The sequence below is a fragment of the Leptonychotes weddellii genome, chromosome 11 (assembly GCF_054177405.1).
Source record: "Leptonychotes weddellii isolate Sample4059 chromosome 11, ASM5417740v2, whole genome shotgun sequence".
Lineage (NCBI taxonomy): Eukaryota > Metazoa > Chordata > Mammalia > Carnivora > Phocidae > Leptonychotes > Leptonychotes weddellii.
In genome coordinates, this window is record NC_138379.1 from 10,749,936 (window position 1) to 10,776,778 (window position 26,843).

Below are 26,843 nucleotides of genomic sequence, written 5' to 3' on the forward strand. Positions count from 1 at the left end.
TTTTTTTTTTTTAAAGATTTTATTTATTTATTTGAGAGAGAGAGTGAGAGAGAGAAAGAGCACAAGAGGGGGGAGCGGGAGAGGGAGAAGCAGACTCCCTGCCGAGCAGGGAGCCCGATGCGGGACTCGATCCCGGGACTCCAGGATCATGACCTGAGCCGAAGGCAGTCGCTCAACCAACTGAGCCACCCAGGCGCCCCCTCACACATTTTTAATAGAAGCCAAGAACCTTTCAATTTTAAGTGAAATCTTCTGAATTTTAAATAAACCTTGTGTGATCCAAACAAATCAGTGAGATTTGACCCAAAGACCACCAGTTCACCACCTTGAGTCAAAAGTAAAAGGACTGAAAGTCCCTCTAGCTCTCAACATCTCTAGGGGTCATAGTAACCCCAACCCAGCAGTTGCCCTTGTGCCCGTAACTCACCGGTAATGACTTCGGTGAGGTCCATATCCCGAGCCTTTCGGAGCAATCGCACAAGGGCAGGAACACCATCACAGTTTTTTATGGCAATCTTGTTATCCTGGTCACGCCCAAAAGAGATATTCTTGAGAGCCCCACAGGCTCCAAGGTGCACTTCCTTTTTGGGGTGGTCTAACAATCCCACCAGTACCGGGATCCCCTTGAGCTTCCGAACGTCGGTCTTCACCTTGTCATTGCGATAGCACAGGTGCTGCAGGTACGCAGCTGCGTTGGACTTGACGGCATCCAAGCGGAATCCTAACATGGCGATCACCTCCGGCAGCTCTGGCTGTCTCCAGCTGGGGGGCGGGGGCCCCCCCTTACGCAGGCTATCCAAGCTTGCTAAACTTCCCCGTTCGTGCTGGGCCAGAGGAGCCCAGTAGTACTGGTCCGACGGCACTTCCTCACCAATCATGTCTTCGTAGCTCCTGCAGTGTCGGAAGAACCCAGAGGAAAAGAATACATCAAGTTGCCGAGTCTGGTTTCCTGGTGAGCTCCCATGACCCCTCACCTCCAAGGCTGGAGGCAGGAGTAACTTCAACTCCAGTACACTAGATCTTACCTTTCCTTTGCATCAATGATAGACTGATCAATTTTTCTTAAGGAGATAAGGGAACAATTTGAAAGGCATCTGCAGTTACATTAAAGCCACCTTTTTCCTGTCAAGTTTACTAGCTCGGAAGATAGTAACAAGCATTCAGAGACGCTAATCACAAAAACAGAACCAAATCCTGACTGCTTAGCACTTAAATGACACCTGACAGCTAAGCTCTCTGGATAGAGACTGAAATAAACCCTCAGACGACAGAGTTCAACCAAAGAAGTCAGCAAACAATGTCTGAGAACAACTCTTACAAGCCTTCAGCTAAACGGGAAATGAGGCATTTACACACAGGAAACAGCTGCTGGGATTAGACCCTTAAACACCACTTATTTAAGCCTCTCATCTTATTTTGGAAATTAGAAAAGAGGAGGTGGTAAGAGTAAAACAGTTCAGGCCTTCCTGCTACATCGTAGGGGGACCTGGCTTTGGTAGAAGCTTGAACATTAATTTTCACAGTTCATCCCAACGTCATCTCTGCTACTCAACAAATGTGTTCCAGATATGATTGCTAGCCTCCGATTTCTAAAGACAATACCTTGGATTCTGTCAAAACAGAGGCTACTGAACAACACAGCATCTGGGATACCCAACGAGTAAGAAAAAGAACAGAGACGAAGCAAGGGAAGGTTTAGAGAAAAGTCTCACCGGAGAGAATTCTTCCTAATTTCAGTACTACCAGCAACCACTAGAGGGTGAATCTGTCACACTATTATTTATTCATAACCACCAGGAAGGAAGAGACCCATTATCTGCGAGCTCATCTCACCCTCTGGCTCCCATAGGAGAAAGGAGAATCTATTGTGTGGAACTCTCCAAATAAGCCTGCTGTTTGTTCCACAAAACCGCTCCCACTGTCACCAAACCCTCAAGGTTGGCTGCAGCAGAGGCCCTGCCTCTTAGCTGCCAACATCAACCACTCAACAGCAACTCAGATGGACAAAGCACTTAGTAAAAATCCCTATTTTTTAGTATCATCAAAAAAAATGAACAGGTTATATAGCTAAGTTTTAAAAGGAGGCCACTGAACAGTAATGTTAAGGAAGATTCTATTTTAGTAGGGGAAAAATAAGGTCAGAGTATGTTGAGTATGTCTACCTACATCAGAAAATAGAACTCAAAGCAAGTGCACCAAAATGTTAACCGTAGTTCTTTCTCCATGGCCGGTGTGCCTTTCTTGTCTAGTTTTGTAGTGAGCATGTTTTACTTTCATTATTATTTTAGTATAAGCAATTACAAAAACAATCGCCATAACCAAGATTTTGGTCACTCAGTTGTATTTCCTTCTCTTATAGGCAGTGGATCATGACATTCTTTCCTTTGTCTTACAAATAACAAAGCTGTGCCCAGAGAGATTAAATGACTTGCTTGAGGCTATATAGCTGGTGGCAAAGGCACAACTAGAAGTAGAAGTCTTCTGGTTCAGTGCTTTTTCCATTAATCATTCTGCCTTACTGTTTCCGTTTGACCTTGTATTACTCTCCCAGGCCTGGAACAGGAAGCAGCTAATGTTCTTGCTAGTCAAGCAGGTTTCCAAGTCCAGTGCCACCCTGGCACGGACTCAAGAACCAGGCCCAAAACATTCTCTTTTTATGTCAATTGCCACAGCAGAGAATGACCTGGCCACCCACACCCACCTAGGTCCAATCACTCTACTAATGAGGAAGTCAGAAAAGCAGGCTTGCTAACAAGCAGACGGGCCAACGCCCTGGGCAGACTCCCTTGGTGATAGCGGTTACCTACCACTGCTTCAAGTAGCACCAGCTTAAGTCTGGTGCCCACCCTGCTGCCCCCTGCCCCAATAAAAGGTGAGTCACATGGGAGTTGGACTGGCTGTCCAAATGATACGATACCTAAAAGGTGAATGACTCAGGCTTAGATAATGGGGCCTCTACCCTGGCCCCAGCCCAGTTCACTATTAGCCAAAGCTACCTAGTATGAGGAAAACTAGCACCAAGGCACTTGCTTTAGAAGGTTATGACCCCATGCAGAAATTCAACAGCTGCTAGGATATCCTTACTACCAAGACATATGTATATCTTCTCCTTTATTTATTATGTTTCCTTGCCTGGAAAACACTAGGTCTCTGATTTATTCTGAAGCAGGGTTGGCAGCCCATGGGCCAAACCTGTTTTTGTCCAGTCCCAGAGCTAAAAAGGGGTTTTTATATTTTTAAAGGTTTAAAAGAACAACAACATTCAACAAAAACGATATATGGCCTGCAAGCCTATTAAAATAGTTCTATCTGGTCCTTTACAGAAAAGGTTTGCCAACCCCCATTCCAAAGCCCTCTTCCAAGGCAAACCTTCTACCAGCCCAAACATCAATCACTCCTTTTTTCACATCACCAAAGAATCCCCAGGGATGTGTAGTCAAGTCAGAATAGGCAGCTGCTTAATGACCTTTCAGAATGTCACTAACATACCACCCTCAAAGGATGCCACCCCCATTTCACTTTATAATCAAACGTAAGAACCAAAACACAAAGTGGCAGGGATTTGGTGAGATCAAGGTTTTTAACTTGAGACTAAAATCACCACAGGGAGGGTTCTCACATACACCCTTAACTGTCTATTCTGGCCCTGAAAACCTAAAACCCTCAATTCTTACTACCAAACCAGGTGCTGAGGCAATTAACAGGAGCGAGGGAGTACCCCCATAGCCCTAAAGTACTAAGCTCCTTTGTGAAGCTATCACCAAAAGGGAGCCAGATCTGGGGCAGAAATAGCAACTCCTGGCATGGAAGCAAAGACCACTCTTCAGGATGTAGCCCAATAACCACAAGTCATTATCTATAGGTAATTAGAATATAGGACTTTCATCATGAAAAAGACAAAAAAACAAGTCAGTATTTGGTAAAGTCACAAAAGGGAAGATGCAAGTGTCTCCGATTCAAAAAAACACCTAGAGAAGGAAGAGCTACCCCTTTCCACTGTCTTGGTTTAAGACCCTTTTCTTCCCTACCTGAGTCGTCGGCGAGGGTCAGAGGGTGTCCCAGTCCGACGGGCAGTGCCATAATCGGACATCATGCCGTAATCCAGATCATCATAGCCCATGCTACGCTGGTCATCCTCTAGCCCATAAGGCTCTGGGTGAAAACGATGCAGATCCACACTGCTCCCACCTACCCGAACCTGGGGCTGGGGCCCATACACATCCTGTCTACTAGGTGCCCGATAACCTTCCATGCTGGGCCTGTACCGCTCCTCAATGCGGGTCACCCGGGACAGACTGCCATAGTTGTCACTGCTACTTGGATAACCATCTTCATAGTGGCGGCTATATCCATCGGGAGGGTAGTGGAAGTTCCTGGGAAGGGTAGCAGTGCCTGCTTGCCCCACATAGGGACCAGGCCCCCCATTGCCATTCTTGCGGAAGTCACGCCCCAGAGTCTGGATATAGTTGTTAGAAACTGATGAGGCATCCACAGGCAGCCCATCTGGTCCCACAGGGACTGGCTGTACTGTCCGTGTTGTCACAGTCTTCACCACTTTCTTGACCTTCACATAAGGAAAGAGAAAATATAAGCCTACGTTCTAGACCTAAGAAATGAAACAAACCCCCACTGCCAGCTCACTTTATCTTGAAATGCTTTACATTTTACCATCTACCCTTCTCTCTACCTTACAGGAAGTGCCCAGGCAGGAAATCTGTGCTGGCAGTTAACTATGACTGCAAGGGAAGCTACCGGAGACCTCGCAGACTTCTCCCTTCCCCATTCCGTTCAATTTTCCCATATCTCTTCTATCTTCCCCGTCTGGCCAGAGATCACTTTCTTTATGCCTTCACTACAGACTAATACTTTTCATCCACCCTAACTAAGTGCTTAATCTCTCCCTCCACCAATAAAGACCATAGGAAGACCTCCTCTATCATCCCAGACCTTATACAAGTCTTTGCTTACTGTGGTCTCTGTGCGCCGAGTAGTTCCATCATCAGAGGTCTCCACAGAGACAACAGACATGGCTCCCTCGGGGTCCTCCTCTGTGTAGGTCCCCACAATCTGCCCTGGCTCCTGCATCCTGGGAATGGTGCTATACACAAGGTGACTGTGATCCTGTATGAAAAAGACGAAAAGGAAGGAACGACTATTAAGCCATATATATCAACAGTCTAACCCAATGAGAAGTAGTCTCCCTAGTGAGAGACTCATGCATCTTCCACGGGCCCCAGGATTTTTAGTGGGGTAGCTGACACCACCTTTTGAACTTGTACAAAAGAGCAGAAGATGTAAGTCCCCAGTTCTAATAATTTAACAAATACGAACTGAGGGGCGCCTGGGTGGCTCAGTCGTTGGGCGTCTGTCTGCTTTCGGCTCAGGTCGTGGTCCCGGGGTCCTGGGATTGAGTCCTGCATCGGGCTCCCTGCTCCGTGGGAAACCTGCTTCTCCCTCTCCCACTCCCCCTGCTTGTGTTCCCTCTCTCCCTGTGTCTCTCTCTGTCAAATGAATAAATGAAATCTTTAAAAAGAAAAAACAAAACAAAACTATGAACTGAGTTAACTATAGCCACATCAACACCCAAGTAACAGAGACAGCAGATTTAACTTCCCAGTTCCGGTCATCGAAGTGAATATGAACTGTGTTAACTGTGGTTACATCTGTATCTGGGTGATCCTTCAAAAAAAGAAGTTCACCAGCAAAGAACTTTTAAGATGAACCAGAAAATCCCCCAAAAAACCATCTTCTGACCTGCTCTGTTACTCTTTAGAAACTGCCTAAGGCTCAAGACCAGCCAGATTTCAGGTAGAAACAGAGGCATGCCCATTCCAGAAAAGGGATGCAGTAATTGAGGGATCAAATACAGGATCAGCGGCCATTAAAACTTATTCCAAAATACAACTACATGTATACATTTAAGCTCCACTATTTTATTTTCCTAAATGAAAGCAGCTAATTAATGGGTGGGTACTTAAAATGTACCAGGCACTTTGCAAGACACCAATATGCTCTTATAGGCCAGGGAAGTTAAGAGAAAAATGAAGCAACCCAGACCTTGAGCCAAAGACATTACCTGGGGTCCGTTGAGTTTCAGATCTGAAAATTTCTGTCGCTCAAGGTCAGCATCGCCCACAAACCGGCCGTTCTGAAACAGAGCCCACATGAAGACAATTCATTTTGTGGCCTTCCTTTGCTCTATCAAATACAAGTAATCTTTTTTCCAAACAGGAAAAGAGCTTTCAAAAAGATATTTGTGGCCTGGCGTCCTTCTGTCAAGTACTTATAAAAGAACCACATCACTCCTTAGTTTTAGCACTTTCCTCAAAAGTGGAACTGGGCCTGGAACTGGCAGACTGGGTCTCTGGAACATAAGAAGGTAAGCTCTATGAGGGCAGACATTTTTTTGTATTTTTATTTTTTGGTCAGTTTTGTTCAGTGGTATATTTCCAGTACCTTGAACAATGCTTGGCACATAATAGGCACTCAAAAACTATTTGCTGAGTAAATAGCTGAAACTCAGGTAAGTCCTTAAAAATATAAGTTAGAAAGGCTAGGTTGGGGAGTTTCCAAAAGCCTTCTTCATTGCTCCATGCATCTTCATGCTCTACTACCAATGGAAACTCCCACATCAGCCAGCTTTTGAGAGAGAGATGCAAGAGGGGCGCCTGGGTGGCTCAGTCGTTAAGCATCTGCCTTCGGCTCAGGTCATGATCCCAGAGTTCTGGGATAGAGCCCCGCATCGGGCTCCCCGCTCTGCGGGAGGCCTGCTTCTCCCTCTCCCACTCCCCCTGCTTGTGTTCCCTCTCTCGCTGTGTCTCTCTCTGTCAAATAAATAAATAAAATCTTTTAAAAAAAAGAGATGCAAGAGACAGGAGTCTCCCTTTCAAAGTAGGAAGAAAACAAGTACCCCAATTCCCCTCAAGCAAAAACTGTTGTCTCAACATCATCACCACCAATTTTTAGAGCCACAGAACGTAAGCTGCTCTCTTTTGAGCAGCAGGAAATAATCTAACAACATTATACTATGTAAAAATACATTTGACTGCTCCTCTTCCAATAGGAAACCGCGAGATCCACCTTGGGAGACTTCCCCCACCCTACTCCCATTACATAGGGAGTGTAATGCTGCAGGGAGAGGAAGTTAAACATTACTTTCAGGAAGAAGGAAGGGTGTGGCTTCACTACTGAACAGAAGTTAAAAATAAAAGAGAGAAAGAGAGAAACCTAGTACTAAATCCTGGAATTCCCCACCACCTCCAAGTCCAAGCAGTCCTGCTCTCCCCTTTCAATATATACCTCTCATTCCTAACCCTCTATTCTGGTTCCTATAAAAATCCTAGAACGTTGCAAACATACTGCCTCCAAGTCCCCTAAATGCGGTTTTGTCCTCTCACGCAATATGCTCCTCAGCATGAGGGACCTTCTCTGTCTTAAAAAGTAATAAGTAATCAGGGCGCCTGGGTGGCTCAGTTGGTTAAGCGACTGCCTTCAGCTCAGGTCATGATCCTGGAGTCCCGGGATCGAGTCCCACATCGGGCTCCCCGCTCAGCGGGGGGTCTGCTTCTCCCTCTGATCCCCTTCCCTCTCGTGCTCTCTTGTCTCTCATTCTCTCTCTCTCAAATAAATAAATAAAATCTTTAAAAAAATAATAATAATAATAAGTAATCAATGGAAAGGACTACTGAAGCATAAGCACTGTTGTTAGTTCCAACCAGAGATCTCTTAAGATGGAGTCTATCAAGCAAGGTCTACTCTATACATACGTACACACACACACACACCACCTGAGACAGATTACATCACACACACACACACACACACACACACACACACCCTACCTACCTACCTCTGACAGATTATATCACAGTGAAGTCAGACCAGAGAAACCACAGGAAACGCAAGATACTTCTCCTTTCTAACACCAACTCCCCCAAGTCACTCACAGAGTCAGCCAACCCAGAGACCACTGGCTCCTGTGGTTATCTGGGTTAAATAACAGCACGATGCTCCTCCAGCTCCTCCAGCTCTAACCGACAGAATTAACAATGACCTCCTCCCTCCAAGACATGATTTGCAAAGCTAACAAAACAAGCATACAAGGACAATATGGAGCAGGAATACACAATTTATGGATACCGCCACACCTTCTGAGCAGACTGTTCCCTGAGGGAGCCTGAACTGGAGCTGAGAGTACAAGATGCCCAACCTCGCCAACCACTAAGCAGGCATTTACCTTCCTTAATGTGGTAAACTTGATACCAAGCTGAGGGAAAAAAATCAGAGAAAACCAAGGACCCTGAGTACAGCTCCAAACTGTATGATCTACCATGACTAGAATCACATCCCAAACCAGAAACCCCACTCCAGCAAAACAGGAAGTCAGATAGATGCTTCTAGCAATACGCCATTCAACTCAGCAGAGCTGCAATATCTCCTGTCTCTTACATCAGTTCTGGAAAGGTTCACCATGATACATGGGCACTTCGACAGCCCATCACCATGAGGGAAGTAGTTTCCCAAGTAGGATCATAGCCTCTCTATAACCATGCCAAAGTCCTACCTGCAGGTCTGATGGAGAGAGGGGTTACCTGATGCCGGCGGGTGAGGGTGCCGTTGGCCATGAGTGGGTTGGCATCTTGTGGTGAGACCCGGACGCGTTCCAGTTGCGCCGAGACGTGGCGCCGTTCCTCCTCCAGCGCCCGGGTCAGCTTCTCAAACTGGGCCTCTTGTTCCTTCACAGAGGCCAAGATGCTGGCGGTCGACTCCACCTCTGAGTCGTCCATGAACGTAAGGGGCGGAGCCGCCGCAGGGCAGGGTAAAAAGGAAGGTGTGGATCACAGGGGGAGGAGCAAGGAGGGAGAAGGCCCCCCTCACTTCACACTACCGAGAGAAGGTAAGGGAGAGGAGAGAAAAGGTCACAGGTCAGAGAAGACAGATGAATCATTAATCCCAGAGCCAAAGATGCCCCCTTGTGGTTTTACTGCAATGCAGAAAGCCAGCCACCACCAAGCCTAGGAGCCCATCACCAGTGTCCACTGAAGCAGGATCCTTTGCCCACTACCCTTTAACACCTGACCAGAAATAACCACTGAATGGAAAGGTGCAACTAGATCCAAGTCTACACTGTTGGCAGGAGAGGGAGAATATGGCTAAGGGCTGTAGTCATGACAGGAGATTAATATTAGATTATTTTTCCCTGGAAAAATTTGCTGGTGTTAACTCAATCAAAGTTGTTAACGCCACAGTACAGCCCAGCATTCACTGTCCTGCATTGGCAAGCCATTTCTAGAATTAAGGGAGCAGTACAGACCTACAGATCTTACTTACCTCCCCAAACCTGAACACTGAAATTGCCTCAGTGGTGGCAAAATTTACTAAATGAATATGATAAATTAAAATGCCAATCAGAAATAGAAATAGTAAAAAACTTCCTACCATCAAACGCAGGTAACAAAATGAAGGCCCTCATATTGAATACATTTACGAAGGAGTCTTTCTACTTTTCAAGACCATACTATCATACTGAAGGCAAGCCATGGGCCTTGGCTAAAGGAGACAAGAGAGTAGTAAAACCACAAAAAATTCTGTGTGTAAAAAGGCTCCACTTGCAGCGACCTTCACCTCTTTGGGGAGTAGGAAAATGAACATTAGGCTCAAAATCTGAAATTGCCCCTCAAAGTAGTTCACTTCACATTCTAACCTCCAGTCAATGGCTGGGAACTTCCTACATCCCTGTTATCCTGCAGAAAGCTCTAAAAAACCAACTGTATTTTTACATCTTTACTTATTCCAGCTCAGGGTAAGTATCCAAGTATATAGAGGATTTGTGTGCTATTTATACAATAAATGATTGTTATATAAAAATGAAGAGTTCCCCATACCCTACTGTATTAACTACAAGTCGGCCAGTAAATGGAGGGGCACTGTAGTCACACCATTGGACTCAATAGGGTTTCTCCCTTACAAACTGGCTATAGGAGACTTTATGGCCAGTCCAACATATACCATGTCAAGAGGTTTTAAAATAAACTCTCTTCCCCTATTCCCCACCCTCTTCTCAACCCCCTAAAGAAAAAAGGCACTCAAAAAATTTATTCTTAATAAACTTATTTCCATACACACCTGTTAAGAGAAGGTCGTAACTGATTGGTTTTAACACAGAGAACAGCCCAGTCTAGATTCAAAAAATCATGGGAGAAGCATCCCAGCCACCACAGCAAGGAGGAAGCAGGAAGGAGAGAGCTGCAGAAATATTTGGAGGAAAAATGAGATTGAGAGGAAAATAAAATATACACAAAACATTAAAAAATAAGAGGAACGGGGCAGGTACTGGGAGAAAGAAAATCTGGGAATGGAAGGGAGTCATGTAAAATATGACTTGGAATTGCTTAATGTGACAAATGCCCTTTGGACTTAGCTCTGTCTTCAGATACCTGGACCTTGGATGTAGTTTTTATTAAAACCAGGATTCTACTGTCATGGAGTACTTCTGTACAGAACCAGGAGTAGGTTATAATATGGATAAAAATTCACTTACCCCCTATTCCCAGCGATCAAATTGGGGGGAAAATTTCTGTTGTTGGAATGCCCTTCCCCCCCCCTTCCCACCTCTAAGGCAGAAACCTCAAAGCCCAGTCCCAGCATGCCCACAAAGACATTGAGAAACCAATGCAATAGTCGTAGTGGGGAAGACATGTGGGGACTAGCCTAGGCTGAGCCTTTTGCTTCAGTTCCCTTTCCCACGCTCTCCAGGGCTCTACCAAACAAATACTTGGGCCTGCCTGCTTTAGAGTATATGCAGCATTCTGCCAGCAAGAGCACTTAGAGGAACAGATAGACAGGTGTCCAATAAACTACCTAATTAATCCTCCATCAGTAAGACTCCTTCCAGTGGATCAAGCACCGAAATCCAAGAATATGGCAGCCCTTCTCGAAATTCCTCCGACCCTGGCTCTGGGCTCCCACAGTCACTTATCAACTCCTGTTCTTCCTTCCAGTCTGTTGCCGAGTTTTCCTATTCCCACCCTACACCCCAACAGGCCACTCAAAGGTCTTTAAAAAGTATCATTTAAAAAAAAAATGCTGCTCCCTCCTCATCTCTATTGCTTCATTTTAAGCATTGTCCTTATCCGCTATGTACCATGACCTATGAACCTTCCACACCAAGAGGACTCTTAAGCTCAAGATTCTTCCAGTTCTAGATTTTAACAGGGCCTGAATTGCAGTTACCACTCTGGCAGCCTCCACCCTGTAATCTTCTTTGCTAATGAAAGCCCAAACTACCACTATTATGGGGCATACAGTGACATCCCTCCCTGCTGCACAGAAATTGTCACCATGCCGTAAACACCTACTTTTTACCCCTTCAATAAAGGGAGTTAAGGAAGGATAGTAGGAAAACTAACCAGGGCTCTAGATTAGGATGCAGGATCTTTTCCCATCCTTCATGGCTTTAAAGGCTGACCACCAGGCTCTAATTTGGAGAAGAGGACAGCACAATTAACCAGAAAGAGAGGATCAGATTCCTAGGCCTAATAGCATGGGGAGATTTTCTGCTGAAAGAGGGCAGAAGCAGAGGCTGTGTAGGACAGGATGCAGAAGACTGGTCCCAGTCCTGGCTCTGCCACTAGCCAACAATGGCAGAAGGTCACTGCCATGTTCTCATCTGAGAGATGCCAACATCACCAGCCCAGTTTAACTGAGAGCTGCTAAGAGGATCAGGTGAGATAATGTATGTCATACAAATGTGAGGTATTAAGTTGTTTCAAGAGCTAGTTTCTATCTCCCAATTATATTACTTAATGGTAATGCCTTAGCCCCAAACTATTTTGTGAACTAGTAGATGAGACTAACCAGATCAAAAGCATAACTGGGTTCTAAGGAGTGGATGAGCTGGTTCTCCTGCTCCAACTCTATTTACTAGGAGGTCCCACCTAGACCAGTGTTTCTGGAACATAGAGTGCAGCATTACACATCTGCTATAATAAGTTCTTGTCCCCTTATTTGAGGCCTTTGCAGTTTATGACCACAGAGAAAGGGAAGGTGAAAAGAACTAACAATTACTGAGTGTTTTACATTTATTATCATGGTAATACTTACAACCCTAAGGAAGGAAGTTTTACTGCAAATGAGAAAATGGGCTCTAGGTGAAGAAAATACCCAAGGTCTCGGTTAATAGCAAATTCTGAATTTAAACTCATGTATCTATTCCATTCCAAAGCCTGCGTTCTCGCTCTACTACATGCTGTCAAGTCCAGAAAGTACAAGCCCAGTATAAGATGGACAGTCCAGCCCTTCTCCCCCATAGTCCTTGTACTTTCTGCCCAAACATCACAGGAAAAAAGTGGGGGGGTGGGTTGGGGCTTCCATTTTTCCTTATGTTAAAGGGTTATTCATAATGTCTACATATAAGACTTAAGTGGGACAACAGAAACAAATGGGAGGAAAAAGAAAGCAGAAGCGGGGTAAGAGAATGAAGCTGCTGGCGAGTTCCAGCGCATGGCCTCCTCACAACTCAGACTTGAGGAAAGAGTCCTCGTCCGTGCCATACACAGAAACAAATTATGCTTTAGACCAGAATCTGCAAACCATTAATGGACTCTGGCAATTAAGAGTCAAGAAAGTCACGGGAGTCCAGGCCAACACCTTTCTTAATATTTTCAAATGAATTACACTGGCTCTCACTACAAAAAGGCCGCCAAGGAATTCTCAAAGTGAGAAGGAGAGAAAGGCCACACATAAAGTGAGCCCTGCCATTCCCCTAAGTAACTGGTTTTACTCGTAACAAGCTGTAGGTCCTACAGACCTGTGAGTCTACAGCAAGGCTCCAGCATTCAGGCAATGACAATGGTAAAAATTCAGTCTCTTCTGTAAGAAACCCAAACCAAAAGTTAAACTGGATCAAATACCCAGAAGGACCAAAGAGACGATGTCAACCAGGTAGCTGGGTAAAAAAATATGAGCAATAACACGGTCCCTGGTAACCTGGCCATAGGAATGTAATTTGGAAATATGATTCTTAGAAGTTAAGAATACAGGCTTTGGAATCAGACTAGGTTCAAATCCCAGTTCCACTGCTTCTTAGCTGTAGAACTTTGGGCAAAATACCACTTAATCTCTAAACCTCAGATTCCTTTTCTGTAAAATGGGGGAAATAAAATACACCTAAGGGTAGTTGTGAGAAATACGTGAGACAATCCACATAAAGTGCTTAGAAAAATGTCTTGACATATAGCAAGCTATAAATATGGTTACTGATAGAAACACTACCACAAATAGCTAACACAAGGGACTAGAGTTTGGTGGTGTTAATAGGACCTCTGAATAAACCACGCATGTCTCCACATGCTCCCGTCCCTGCTTTACAAGTAGCCCAGTAAACTACAGGAATTCTTCATACTCTCAAAGGGAAAAACAAAATAAAATTCCAGACTAGGGGTCAAAAAACCTGGGGTTCAAGTCCTGGCTCTGCCCAAAACTAGCTGTGAGAATTAGCTCGCAGGGGAAGTTATAACCCCTATAATCTTCACTTTTATTATTTGTCAGGGTTTAGCTTTAATGGGCTAATATATGTAAAACTATAGGCTAGGTGACTGAACTTCTCTCCTATATCCATGCTATTCTGATAAGTGTATCCAAAGACATGACCAGAATTAGGCAAGCTAACCCTGTGGAAAGAGTTTGAAAAAGTACTTGTCCTCAGGGAGAACTGTAAGCCCCACAAAATAGTCTTTGGGTTTCTTAGGAAAGAAATTTTGTCTTCTGCAGCCAATCCCAAAGCCAGCTCTCCTCCTTTCTTCCTTTTTATTATGAAATCAAAACCAATGTCACAAAGTGATGCTTCCCTTCAAAAGCAAGGATTAGCGGGCGCCTGGGTGGCTCAGTTGGTTAAGCGACTGCCTTTGGCTCAGGTCATGATCCTGGAGTCCCGGGATCGAGTCCCGCATCGGGCTCCCTGCTCGGCAGGGAGTCTGCTTCTCCCGCTGACCCTCCCCCCTCTCATGCTCTCTCTATCTCATTCTCTCTCAAATAAATGAATAAAATCTTAAAAAAAAAAAAAAGCAAGGATTAGCAAAACTCTTCTATGTCATCCTAGGGATTTCAAATGGCTGTTTTATTTTTTTTTTAAGATTTTATTTATTTATTTGACAGAGAAAGACAGAGCAAGAGAGGGGGCACAAGCAGGGGGAGAGGGAGAGGGAGAAACAGACTTCCCGAGGAGCAGGGAGCCCGATCCCAGGACCCCGGGACCATGACCTGAGCCAAAGGCAGACGCTTAACGACTGAGCCACCCAGGCGCCCCTCAAATGGCTGTTTTAAAAAACACTGAGCCTCGCACTGAAGAATACCAATCAATAAAATATAGCACCTGTAACACCACAGAGCTGTACTACATAATGCTCAAGCCAACAAAGGTAGGTCTTCTAGATCCCTAAGAGGCATGTTTGCCTAAAACGGCATGTGCTCTAAAATTCAAAGCAATTATTCCTGTTCAACCATACAGACAGAAAACTGCCATCTTATTTTTAAATTAAAGGAATATATTTTGTCAATAGTTTTTCTCTGGCTTCTTATCACCAAGAATGCTAGTACCAGAGTCCAAGGTCTAAGCGCGCCTCACCCACCACCTGATGTTCCACCATCCCAAGCTCAGTGAGAACAATTCCAGTATTCCCCCGCCTTTGTTGGGAAGACTTAACTCCCACACTAAGCCCAACTCCCTGGACCTAAAGAGTACTCTGCTCACTTCACGATCTCAACTGACCACTTCTCAGAGTTACAAACTGGTATTCCGGAAATGGCCTTGTCTTAGGTGTTAGCAGTTTCTGAGCTTCCCTGGGGATCTGCCTGATGCAAGGCCCAGCTTCTCCACTTAAGAGCACCCAAAAGGCAGACTGGAGACTTTCATTTTCACAGAGAAAGACTAGATCTCAATGTGTCCACCATGGACCTCTCTGATGAATTAAGGAAGTCTTTGACAAATCACTGTCCTCTTAGGAAAGAGTGATACTTCTGATACAAGTTTCAGAGAAAAGAAGGAAAATAAATATTATATAAAAGTTACTTGTTAAAAGGAGGTTGAGTTGGCAGTCTCCACAGATCAACAGGACACCTTAAACTCACTTCAGTCTTATTATCATGACCCAAAGTTACATATCAGAATTTAGTTTTTACCGTGACTGTGACTTTAAAAGAAAAAAAAAAAAAATCAACTCCATCACCTTGACCCTAAATTCAGAAACCAGATGGAACATTCTCCTTGTTCTCTTTTCCCCTACTGAGTATTCTGGGAACCCCCCAAACCATAACATACTAAATGGCTGAATGCTGGACTGGCTTTTGAAGCAAAGGAAGGGTGTGGCTCTCAGCTAGTGAGGGGCCCAGGACTGAAAGGGTATGGAAAGAAACAAAACCTGCTTCTCTCTTGGGCACGTATGACACATACACAGGACTGGTCTAACAAGTCCTTCTGATCTCTCAGGCCAGGCCGCCTCCTTCTCCACCCCCATTACCCACGTGCTTCTCCAAGGCCCTCCACTGGGACAGACAACGCTGAATTTTCTCTCAATCCTGAAAGTCTGAGACACATGAGTTCCTTACCTGGATCCCTGATGCAACCCGGCCAAAGGAGCCTCACCTAGCCTTATAAGGAGAAAGCAGAGCTTTAGGGAGAGGCCGATAAGGAAACAAAGAGGGAGGGGCAAAAAGAAGGAGGTGTCAGACTGGAGGAAGGGGAGAGGCCAAATGCCTTTCTCCTTCCTACAGGAGAAGGGAGAAAAAGAGAGGGAGGTCAAGTACACAATGGGAAATGAGAAAAAGTCTAATCAGACTGGGAAGGCATTGTGTAACTCCTGTGTCATAAAACAGAAATCCTAAAATTAAAATTAACTAGGATACCTTCTACCCTTCCCTACTCTAGGCTAGAAAAAAAAAATTCATGGAAAAAAAGCTTAACCTTAGGGTTTTCTAGAGGTCACCCAACTGTTTGAGTTCACATTCCTTTTTTAAAGAGGCAGCTCCTCACCAAACCCCCTTACTTTCTATGGCATTCTCAACATTTCCTTGTTCATCCTTTGTTTTTTTTTGTTTTTTTGAGATTATTTATTTATTTGTCAGAGAGAGAGGATGGTGTGGAAGCAGATAGACTTTTGGGTCTTACCTTCACTTTATTTTTTTAAAAAGATTTATTATTTGAGAGAGAGTGTGTGTGTGTGTGTGTGCACATGAGCTTGGGGAGGGGCAGAGGGAAAGGGAGAGAATCTCAAGCAGATTTCGTGTGCTGAGCTCAGAGCCTGACACGGCTCGATCTGACTGACCCTGAGATAATGACCTGAGCTGAAATCAAGAGTGGGGTGCTTAACTGACTGAGCCACCAAGGCGTCCCTGGGTCTTACCTTCACTTTAGTGAGCAAGAACGTACTCGATTCTGAGGAAGAATAGCTTGCAATCTACCTCAGATTTCCCATTTTATAAAGGAATAAGAATTCAGGAGGGAAGGTGCTAGGGGCAAAAGTAATACAACTTTTTACATAATCATCTATCCTTCCTCTGGAGGGCCTGCTCTGGAAATCTGGCTACATGCCACATTCTCAAATCATCCCCACCTCAAAGAAGAAAACCTAATCCCAAATATCCCTACTCTCCTTTTTAATGTGGCATCTCACTAAACCAAAAGCAGAGATCAGAGCTGGGTAGGAAACAGAAGGAACTAGAAGCAGGGAAAATTGTGCTGGCTAGTATCAGAACAGAGGGGAGGGATTGTTCTAGCGGTATGTTAGCAATCTGCCTCTGGGGCAGCTGTCCTCCTGGGCAATCAAAGGCCGGTTTGTGTGTGTGCTCAGGGACTAGCCAGCTTGGCAAGAAGTTGAGGACTCAGCCACCCAATCCACAAAGTTAGAAGAGATGCCTGTTTCACAGCTGGAATGGAGGGCAGGGAAAACACAAAACAAGGGGGGAAGGAAGGAGGAGGGGCACAGAGAGTGCTACAGGTGCTATTTCAGTCTTGGGGGGAGGGTGGAAATCCCAGGAAACTACCAACCATTCCCTAGTTATGTGCAAACAATGAACTGCCAGTACCTCCCAATACTGAAATCAAAGAATGGGTAGGTTTCTCTAGCTGTGTAGTAGGGTGCCAATTGGAAGGGTAAACCGTAAAATGCTGGGCCCAGCATCGCCTGTTTCTCTCTGTCCCTTTCAGACCCAACAAAATATCTGCAATACAGAGAGTGAATAAACATTATATAAACAAACATCTATCTCTTTCTAGAATTCCTTTCTTAATTAAATCCTAGAGATCTATAAATAACAGCAGCACACATAAAACTCAGTGAAATTCCCCAATGCTAGGAGATGGAGGCCATTTATATAACTCAAGTGCTGAGACGCAAAAGGCCACAGTCAGAATTCACACTCCCTAATCCCTCGGAGTAGCTAGATGCTCCGAGACCCATTAGACACACAAAGGCTGCTCTCTTCTCAGTAGAGCCCTGGAGCAGAGCTGCTCTCCAGGGACAAAGAGATTTCACAGGAGAACCACAAAGACATGGCCCCTCTCCGTTCCCCCACTCCCAGCTTTCTCACTTCCTGTCACAGTAGCACCAGACCACAGTCTCCCAGAAACAAACAAATACAAAGTGCTGGATTCTGGGCTGCAGGCCAACCGCATTCCAGGGCATCCTGTCTACCAATCACCAGTCGGAGCTCCCACTTTGCCCTGCTCAGTTCCTTATCATGTTCGGGAAAACAACCCTCCTCCCTACCCCAAGCCAACACTACATAGGACAAAGCTAAGGCCTTTGAGAATCCGCAGAAAGATACTGTGTGTGGATCTAAGGGTTTGAAGCGGGTGAGGGGATTTGTAAAATTCCTACTTGGCAAGTTTCTTCACTTGGGAGGCATAGCACTGGGGATTTGAAAGCCGCTGCTGCGCTGATACTCAGTTCTGATACGTGCGATACATCCCAAAGGAAACTTCATGATGGCGATCGGATTGCCACTCTGGCTTCAGTCAACGGAACATTCCCACCTGGAGAACGACTTTAAAACGTCCTCTGTCACCCATTCCCACTGTTTTCAAAGTCTTTCAAACCCTTTTCCCCCGCAAGCATAAAGTTGATTCTTAGAGGCCCCACAGAGAACAAACAAAGGCAGCAGGCTCCACCCTACCAAGAGGCAGGATAAGCACCAGCAGGTGCTGGGAGCAAAGTTCTCTACCTCCCTAGGGAATGAGGGGAGGACTAGAATTGCACAGTAGTCCTGGAGGCAAAGAGGTCAAGACAGCAACCTCGGCTTTTCCTGCTCACTACTCCCCCTGGAGTGGGTCAGGGGCTGTAGATTTGGACTTCCTTGTGGGGGTGGGGCCTTCCTTTCTAATAAGGGTCCTCAGCTAATTCCAAGAATGGGATAAATGATGCATTCTTCTCTTATCTTGTACAAGCCCATTGGATGTTAGCCCTAAACCCCAGAAGCAAAGATTCAGATAGAAGTCAAGCTAATCTATTAGCCAGAGATTCTTGAAATCCAAAGAAGGAACACCCTTTGCCCACAGGGCTCCATTCCCTTTGCATAAAGCATTACACAGGCTCAGCACAGAGTTCTCCGAACAGGGGACTAGTATGCTATCATTTCTCATCGTTTATTCTCCTTTCCTTTCTCCTAAAAACTCCTTCCCCCTTCTTCTTGGATCTGCTAGAAGTAGTCTGGGCTGAACCCTCATTTAGATAGTATATGATGCAAAAGGAGCCTAAGTCTGAAACAGCACAACTTAGAAGGAATTAACTCCTACCTGGATCTGACATAACCAGGTGGAAGGAGGTGGGGCAGGAATATACACAACAGTCAGCCATTCTAGGGCTGGGTAGAAAAATGGGTATTTAGCAACGCTAGGCTTTAGAACAGAACTTCAATGGCAGAGCCTAGCCACGGCAAACTATCACTGAAGCACACACACAAAAGCTTAAGATCTCTTACCTAGCATTGAATCAGACTAACTCCCTTCTCTCAAAAATAACCGAGGGGTGCCTGGCTGACTCAGGTGGTTAACGGTCTGACTCTTGATTTCAGCTCAGATCATGATCTCAGGGTGGAGACGCGTGTCAGGATCTGTGCTCAGCACGAGTCGGCTTGAGAGGCTTGAGATCCTCTCCCTCTGCCTCTCCCTCTGCCTCTCCCCCTGCACGAGGGCTCTCTCGCGCGCGCACGCTCTCTCTCTCTCTCTCCTCTCCCGATAAAATAAATCTTTTAAAAAAAAAGAATAACTGAAAAAGTAGTTCCAATTGTTAGTATCTTTTTTTTTTTAGATTTTATTTATTTGAGAGAGCATGAGTGGGAGGGGCAGAGGGAGAGAGAATCTCAGGCTGACTCCGCCCCCAGTGCAGAGCCTGATGGCTGGGCTCGATCTCCCGACCCTGAGATCATGACCTGAGCAGAAACCAAGAGTGGATCGCTTAACAGATGGAGCCACCTAGGTGCCCCCAATTGTTACTATTTTTATCCCATTCTCCCTCATCATAGCCCAGGCCAAATAAATCAGTCAATTAAGTAGTATCATGTGAGGTAATTACACAAAAGGAGACCAAAAAATCTAGGAGGGTTTTCACAGATACTTTAAAAAAAAAAAAAGAGGGCTGTAAAAGACTCGCCCCAGAGGACTGGCCACACCCATATCAAAGCTGTTGCTCCAAAAGGATGCTTAGCGGGTTCTCTGCCTCAAACTGAGCAGGTGAGACAGAAAAGCGGTGCTGGGCGCCCGGGTGGCTCAGTTGGTTGAGCGACTGCCTTCGGCTCAGGTCATGATCCTGGAGTCCCGGGATCGAGTCCCGCATCGGGCTCCCTGCTCGGCGGGGAGCCTGCTTCTCCCTCTGACCCTCCCCCCTCTCATGTACTCTCTCTCATTCTCGCTCTCTCAAATAAATAAATAAAATCTTTAAAAAAAAAAAAAAAAGAAAAGAAAAGCGGTGCTGACTCAGAAATATATTCACCCCAGGGTGTGAGGGAAGGAAAGAGAACAGTATAGCCAACCAATTACAATTCAGCATGACTTCACCAAAGGTCCTGGTTCTAATTGTATCTCTGGCTGTTTGCAGACATATTTAGAAAACTTAACCAAAGGAGTAATGAATGGGTAAGGAGAAAGTCAATGGAGGGGGCCCAAGACTTAAGCTGAATACTCAGTGGTTGGAAGAGCATGAATCTGTTTTGCTATCTAACTTCCCACATAACCCTCTTTCCAAATCAAGCCCAAAGCTGAAAGAATTGGGGGGGGGGGGGAGGCAGAGAAAAGAATGTGACTGAAGAAGGTTTAGCTACATTCCAACTAGCCAGCATCCCACATGGTATTAAGAGTGCCTGAGAATCCAATCCCACCACATGGGAGTTGCTGGGGCTCTGCTAACATACATCCAATTCCTCCAATCCTCCACCCCCCCACCCCCCTAAACACTCTGAAAAGAAGCGTAATTGAGATAGCTTGATGAAGGCACCAGCTGTTTCCACCACTCTCCCTCCCCCCAACCCCAGAGACCACAGTTCAAACTCACATCAAACACTTAATACAATTGACTGGCCAGTAGGAAGGAGAAGCCTGGACTAAAATAGCAGGAAGAGTGCCAACTGGCCCCACTTAGAAGGAATGTTTCTTGGCTCAATTTAAAAATAAGAAACCTTTGTCACCCACTCCCTTCTGCCCAATTATGTTCTCTTTTCCGCAACTTACCCCTCAGTATCAAATGGATTTCAGTTTCTTCCCTACAGCTCCTTGATCTATTTTCAAATGTCAGGGAATACAGGGACGGTATAAGGTTGAATGTAAAGTAACGTCTGGGAGACTGGGAAGCTTCCTGGACTGCAACAGCCAAACACAGCACAGGACTCTCACACAAGGGCAAGGAGACAAGAGACCACACAGCATCCATCTCCACGTTTCAAATGAGGAAAGAAGGGAACGAACATGATGTTTCCACACTTGAACAATGATGGTAACCTGATTTCCCAAGGCACGGGTAGCCAGTGAAAAGTATTAACATGATCAGCCCCTCCCCCAAACATATTAGAAGTTGGCCAGAGCTAGCCAAGGAGGAAGGGAAGGAAGCCAGCACTTCCTTTTCAGACAGGAAGTAACATTGGCCCTTCCTGTCGAGTTTTAAACAAATTGTCCAGCTGAGTTTCAATGAGAACATCCTCTCCTGAATCTGTTCCACAATTTCAAAATGGAGAGGGGAAGTGGAGATACGGTCTAAAAGTTTCCCTCCCTCACAACAGGCGAGTTCTCCATACCATGCTAAGTACTGGCATAATCTCCAAATCAGGCCGTGACATCTGTAATTCCTGTACAATACAGCATACAGAGGTAGAAAACTTCAAATCAGTCACCTTCTCACCATGTCCACTACCACGAACTATTCTTTTCTACTTCTCATACTAATTTAAATAACCACCCAACTGAGAAATCACAGAGATATGTAGCTTCAACTCAAATGTTCAGGTTTTATGGTCCTCAAACCTAAGTGATCAGAATCACCTGGAAAGGTTTTTAAGAAAATACAATCTCTGGGGCACCTGGCTGGCTCCGTTGGAGGAGCATGTGACTCTTGATCTCAGGGTCATGAGTTCAAGTTCCACATTCCGTGCAGAGATTACTTAGATAAACTTTAAAAGAATAAAAAAAAATTAGGGGCGCCTGGGTGGCTCAGATGGTTAAGCATCTGCCTCCGGCTCGGGTCATGATCTCAGAGTCCTGGGATCGAGCCCCACGTCTGGCTCCTGGCTCAGCGGGGTGCCGGCTTCTCCCTTTGCCTCTCCCCCTGCTCATGCTCTCTCTCTATCTCTGTGTCTCGAATGAATAAATAAAATCTTAAAATAGGGCGCCTGGGTGGCTCAGTCGTTAAGCGTCTGCCTTCGGTTCAGGTCATGATCCCAGGGTCCTGGGATCGAGTCCCACACATCGGGCTCCCTGCTCTGCGGGAAGCCTGCTTCTCCCTCTCCCACTCCCCCTGTTTGTGTTCCTGCCCTCGCTATCTCTCTCTCTGTCAAATAAATAAATAAAAAATCTTTAAAAATAAATAAATAAATAAAATCTTAAAACAAATTTAAAAAAATTTTTAAAAAATTAAAAATACAATCTCCCAAATCTACCTCCTCATCCCCCATACCTCAATTTCTAGAGGGAATGCCTGGGAATTCATGCTTTTAAAAAGCTCTCAAAATGATTGATAGTCAGCTGTTGGGAACCACTGTACTAGCCTATCCCTGACAACCCTCTGACCACCACACACACTCCTCTAGCAAGAAGGGCACTTGTTATTAACGAACTATAGAAATGATCCCTGAAAGTATGTTAAATACTGTATTGGGCCTATTATTGTCCACCAGACAGCTCAGATCATTATTCCAGGCTGGAGTAGAGGCTGTTGGAAAGCATGGGTTTAAATATAAGGATGGCTGGAATGACACAGTCCTAAATCCTATACTCTAGACTCAGAACCTAGAAAAGAATTATCTCATTTTTTGGAATCCTAAGCTGTACACTGGAGAGTACGTCCAGTTGCAGACTGGACAACCCTGATTATTTTTAAACAACTTAGTTCAACTGCCCTCCAAGAAACGAAGAGCTGTGCCAACATTTTGAAAGACTGGTTCCATATCCCATCCCAAAAGAAGTCCAAAGTCCCAAATCTAGAATTCACGACCCTAGATAATTCTAGTCCAGTTGAAAATACTGATTCAAGGGTTACCTCTGACACTTATTCAAGCAAAAGTCACTTTAACTTCTGGTTTGAGTAAGAGCAAGTGAGTAGCAAAATGTTTTTAGAAGAACCATAAAGAGAAATATTTCCACAGGAAACGTGTCACTGAAGATTTAGGAAAGAAGAATGCCATTGAAAAACATACTTTCAAGACAACTACAAACACGGGGCGCCTGGGTGGCTCAGTTGATTGAGCATCCAACTCTTGGTTTCGGCTCAGCTCATGATTTCAGGGTCGTGGGATTGAGCCCTGCATGGAGCTCTGCACTCAGTGGGAAGTCTGCTTGAGATTCTCTCTACCTCCCCCTCTGCCCCTCCCCATTCATGTGTGCACACGCGCTCTCTAAAATAAGTATTTTTTAAAAAGACAACTACAAACATCTATAAATGTTGAAGTAATACGCATCAAGCAGTTATTTAAAGCAACTTCAAAATTAGGGGAATCTGTGATTGCCTAGAGTATTTCCTATGCAAGATGACACAGTTACTTGACCAAAGGAGAAGGGGATGGTAAGGAAATAAATGTTTCCTGATTAAGGTCATCTCCCAAGGACGATACTAAGTAACAGGATGACAACTAGATAGGTATAATTAAAGAGAAGGACAGAGGGTAACCAGGTCAAGTGCAGGGCTAACCTCCAAACTTACAGCAAGGGCAACAGAGAGATTCTTTCACTGAACGACAGGACTAGCTAAACCAGATTACCTTGAGAGGGAAAGTAAGAATGGGTGATTCAAGACACAAGTACTCTAGAAATCAAATATCCTTTTACTTTCCCGTATGTGGCTGCCATAGAACATCAGTCACTAAATAGTTGGTGCTTACTCCTCAATCCCACCAAAGCCAACCAGCTCAGTATATGCTTTAATAACCCTTAATGCTTAAACATACCTATGGAAAGGGAAACCAGTGCAAAACAGAAATATGAATAGGATGACCTATAATGTGGTCCCTGAAGCCATTAAATACCAATGATTAGGACTTGGGGAAGCAGGAGCTTTTTGGTCAAATGAACAAAGGGAAAAGCAACAGATAAGTGGGGTAGGCATATTTGGTCATAAACCAAAGCAACAAACGTACTCAAAAGGAAACTATACCAGATCTAGGCTGTCAGTTCTCCTGTTCATAGAAAATTGACTATGTAGGTAAGAAGGTAGAGAAATATATTTCTCTAGGGAAGAAGTTTTTTTTAATCCTACTTCCCAAACACATAAGCTTATTTTAAGCTATTATATTCTCCAAGACAAGGGTCATCAACCTATGCAAGATCTGCTACTCTGCAAATTATGTGCTAACTATACTCACATGGAACTTCTGCAACGGGACAAAGATGGAGGCTGGGGGGCGCCTGGGTGGCTCAGTCGTTAAGCGTCTGCCTTCGGCTCAGGTCATGATCCCAGGGTCCTGGGATCGAGCCCCACATTGGGCTCCCTGCTCGGTGGGAAGCCTGCTTCTCCCTCTCCCACTCCCCCTGCTTGTGCTCCCTCCCTCACTGTGTCTCTGTCAAATAAATAAATAAAATCTTAAAAAAAAAAAAAAAAGATGGAGGCTGGGTCAGGTATTGCCTCAACTCTTTACAGAGAACACACAAAAAGTCATTACCAGCTGTTGTTGTCTCTGGGGTCTGAAGTGGGAAGGAGATACTTTTTTGCACTGTACAGTGCATGACAAGGTCCTAAATTATCCCCTCTTCCCCCCAACACACATATCCATTGAACCTCTCTGAGTAGGTCTACTTCTCCCCCCATCTCTCTTGCTCACTGGTAACAACGAGCCTCAGGACCTTTGCACTTTCTACTCATATATACATGACTTCACCCTAATATCTTTTAGGTCTCTCTCAAACATACCTTATTAAGTGAGGCCTTCCCCAACCACTCTCTATATTTAAAAACTTCACTCCTACCCTTGCACTTCTTATTCACCATTCTACATATTCTGCTTTATTTTTTCTCAGTAATATCACCACACTCTGGCATACTATACATTTACTTATTTATTATCTATCTCTTCCAACTAGAATATAAACTCTGTGAGGTCTATCTGGTGTACTGTTATATTCTAGTGCATAGCATACCACAGGCTCTCAAATTTTTTATTTCTTTTAAAGATTTTATTTATTTGTCAGAGAGAGAGAGAGAGAGAGCACAAGCAGGGGGAACAGCAGGCAGAGGGCGAAGCAGGCTCCCCGCCAAGGAAGGAGCCCAACGCGGGGCTCGATCCCAGGACCCTGGGATCATGACCTGAGCCGAAGGCAGACGCTTAACTGACTGAGCCACCCAGGTATCCCTCAAATTTCTCTTAAATGAACAAAGATGTTTCACTTTTCCAATGAAAACAAAAGTTAAATTTTAGAAAACTCAACTCTGTTCATTTTTCTTTCTATACTTTTGCACACAAAGTTTTATTCACTACATCTTGTTAGGAGATTTAAAAGATAACTATTGTATTGTTAAAACTAAGTATTTGGAGTAAAGAAATCCTGCCCCTCTCCTGCCAAAAAAGTTTCTAGCAATAAAGTTCTATACCAAGAGAGTGACATATACATGTGCAAAACAATTCAGTCTTTAATTTTTTTAAAGATTTTTTAAGTAATCTCCACACCCAACATGGGGCTCAAACCCACAACCCCGAGATCAAGAGTTGCGTGCTCCACCTACTGAGCCAGGCAGGCACTCTTTCAATTAATATGTTGGGCCACATACTGTCTTCTGAGTCTTATGAGTGGTTGCAAAACAGGTATTTTCACATGTATATAAGAGCTCATGTAAGTAGTAAGATAACAGGATGGGACAAAGAAAGAATGCTGTCATGTTTTCTTAAAATAGCCTAAGAAGGCAATTTTTAAAAATAAAAATAAGAAAGAGTAAAAAGATTCTTGCTTACTGTTGGGAGCCCTCTTTCTGAAAGATCTGTGATGATACTTAATTTCAGAAATGCACTTAATGACATCTCTGATTTCCATTTAATGTAACTTTCTTTACTTTTTTCTAATTGTGATCTTTGGCCCATCAGCTGGGGTCTCTTGTAGCCTGACCTGCAGATTTGGCTGACCTTCAGCAGGGTACACATTCAAATGACCAACTCTGCCCTGGTTTACAAAGTAGTCAATGGAGAACAGAACAGCAGAGAGGTTACAGAACTTCCCCCATTCCAACACAGAAACAGTGGAAACAAATCAGACTGTCACTAATTCCTCCTTTAAAACAGGGTACTCTATTTTAAAAGTGTGCTGAATATACACCAGCTACACTGTTTCAATGAGATTCACTTTACCTGCGAAGAAATGGAAACTGTAGGTGCTTTGATAAAAGTACTGAAAAGTTGACCTAGTTTCTACAAAATGTGTTAGGTCCTCAACCATCAGAATATATTTTGGTTTCTTAAAATATAAGCTCCCTAAAACAAAAATCTTTTCACACCACAAAGCAGTCTCTCAATGTGCTACTGCATTCCAACAGAGAAAAACACAGGAAGCACACACTTTTGCTCCACTGTCAAGTGACCCAAAATGAGTAATTAATTAGTAAATGTGGATGAGATCTGAAAATAAAAAAGATAAAAACTAATCTGAATTACTAGAAGAGATCTTCTTGAATCACAATTTATCTTAATCTAGATCTAACTGAATAAACCAGAAGCAGTATCCTAATACTTGTACCTTTAGCACATTAAGTACAATTTATTCTATGATAAGAATCAGAAACTTCTTCCATATTAAGTGTTAGCAAGGCAAAACAATGCCCATGAAGACTACCAACCTCAAGAGAAAAGATAGGGGACACCAGAGATCAGGAAAGCAAACAAAAGGGAGAAAATGTAGAAGAATCAATAGATGGAAACGCGGGTTAAAAAAATGTAAAGAGTTGGGTGGGGAGTTATGATAAGAAGCTATGGAGTGCCAACAGAAATTAGTTTAAATACTATTCAGAACACCGGTTTCATGACGAGAAGGAAAACCTTCAGCTAGAAGAAACCCAGAAGTTTCCAGGCAAGGCTGCATCTAACACATATACATTTCCCACAGGCCACAGTTTGTCTTTTCCACATACAAGAGCAGACCTCTTTCTTAGAAGCACATTTCTTACAGGTAGCAT

General features: G+C 44.4%; 1 protein-coding gene across 8 annotated transcripts in view; it reads right to left on the reverse strand.

Moving 5' to 3' along the window:
- The window catches only part of CTNND1 (catenin delta 1), a 48,296-nt gene that overhangs the window by 14,257 nt on the left and 7,196 nt on the right, over nucleotides 1–26,843 (reverse strand). For 4 of the 8 annotated variants that reach the window (XM_081798062.1, XM_031018253.2, XM_031018246.2 and 1 more), the window contains exons 2-7: nucleotides 10,126–10,245; nucleotides 8,592–8,883; nucleotides 6,077–6,148; nucleotides 4,969–5,121; nucleotides 4,029–4,564; nucleotides 428–891 (exon numbers count right to left, since the gene is read on the reverse strand). In XM_081798062.1, coding sequence (XP_081654188.1) covers nucleotides 428–891; nucleotides 4,029–4,564; nucleotides 4,969–5,121; nucleotides 6,077–6,148; nucleotides 8,592–8,786 — 1,420 coding nt within the window. In that variant the 5' untranslated portion in view covers nucleotides 8,787–8,883; nucleotides 10,126–10,245. The other 4 variants (XM_081798060.1, XM_081798061.1, XM_081798064.1 and 1 more) reach the window with 4 other exon arrangements.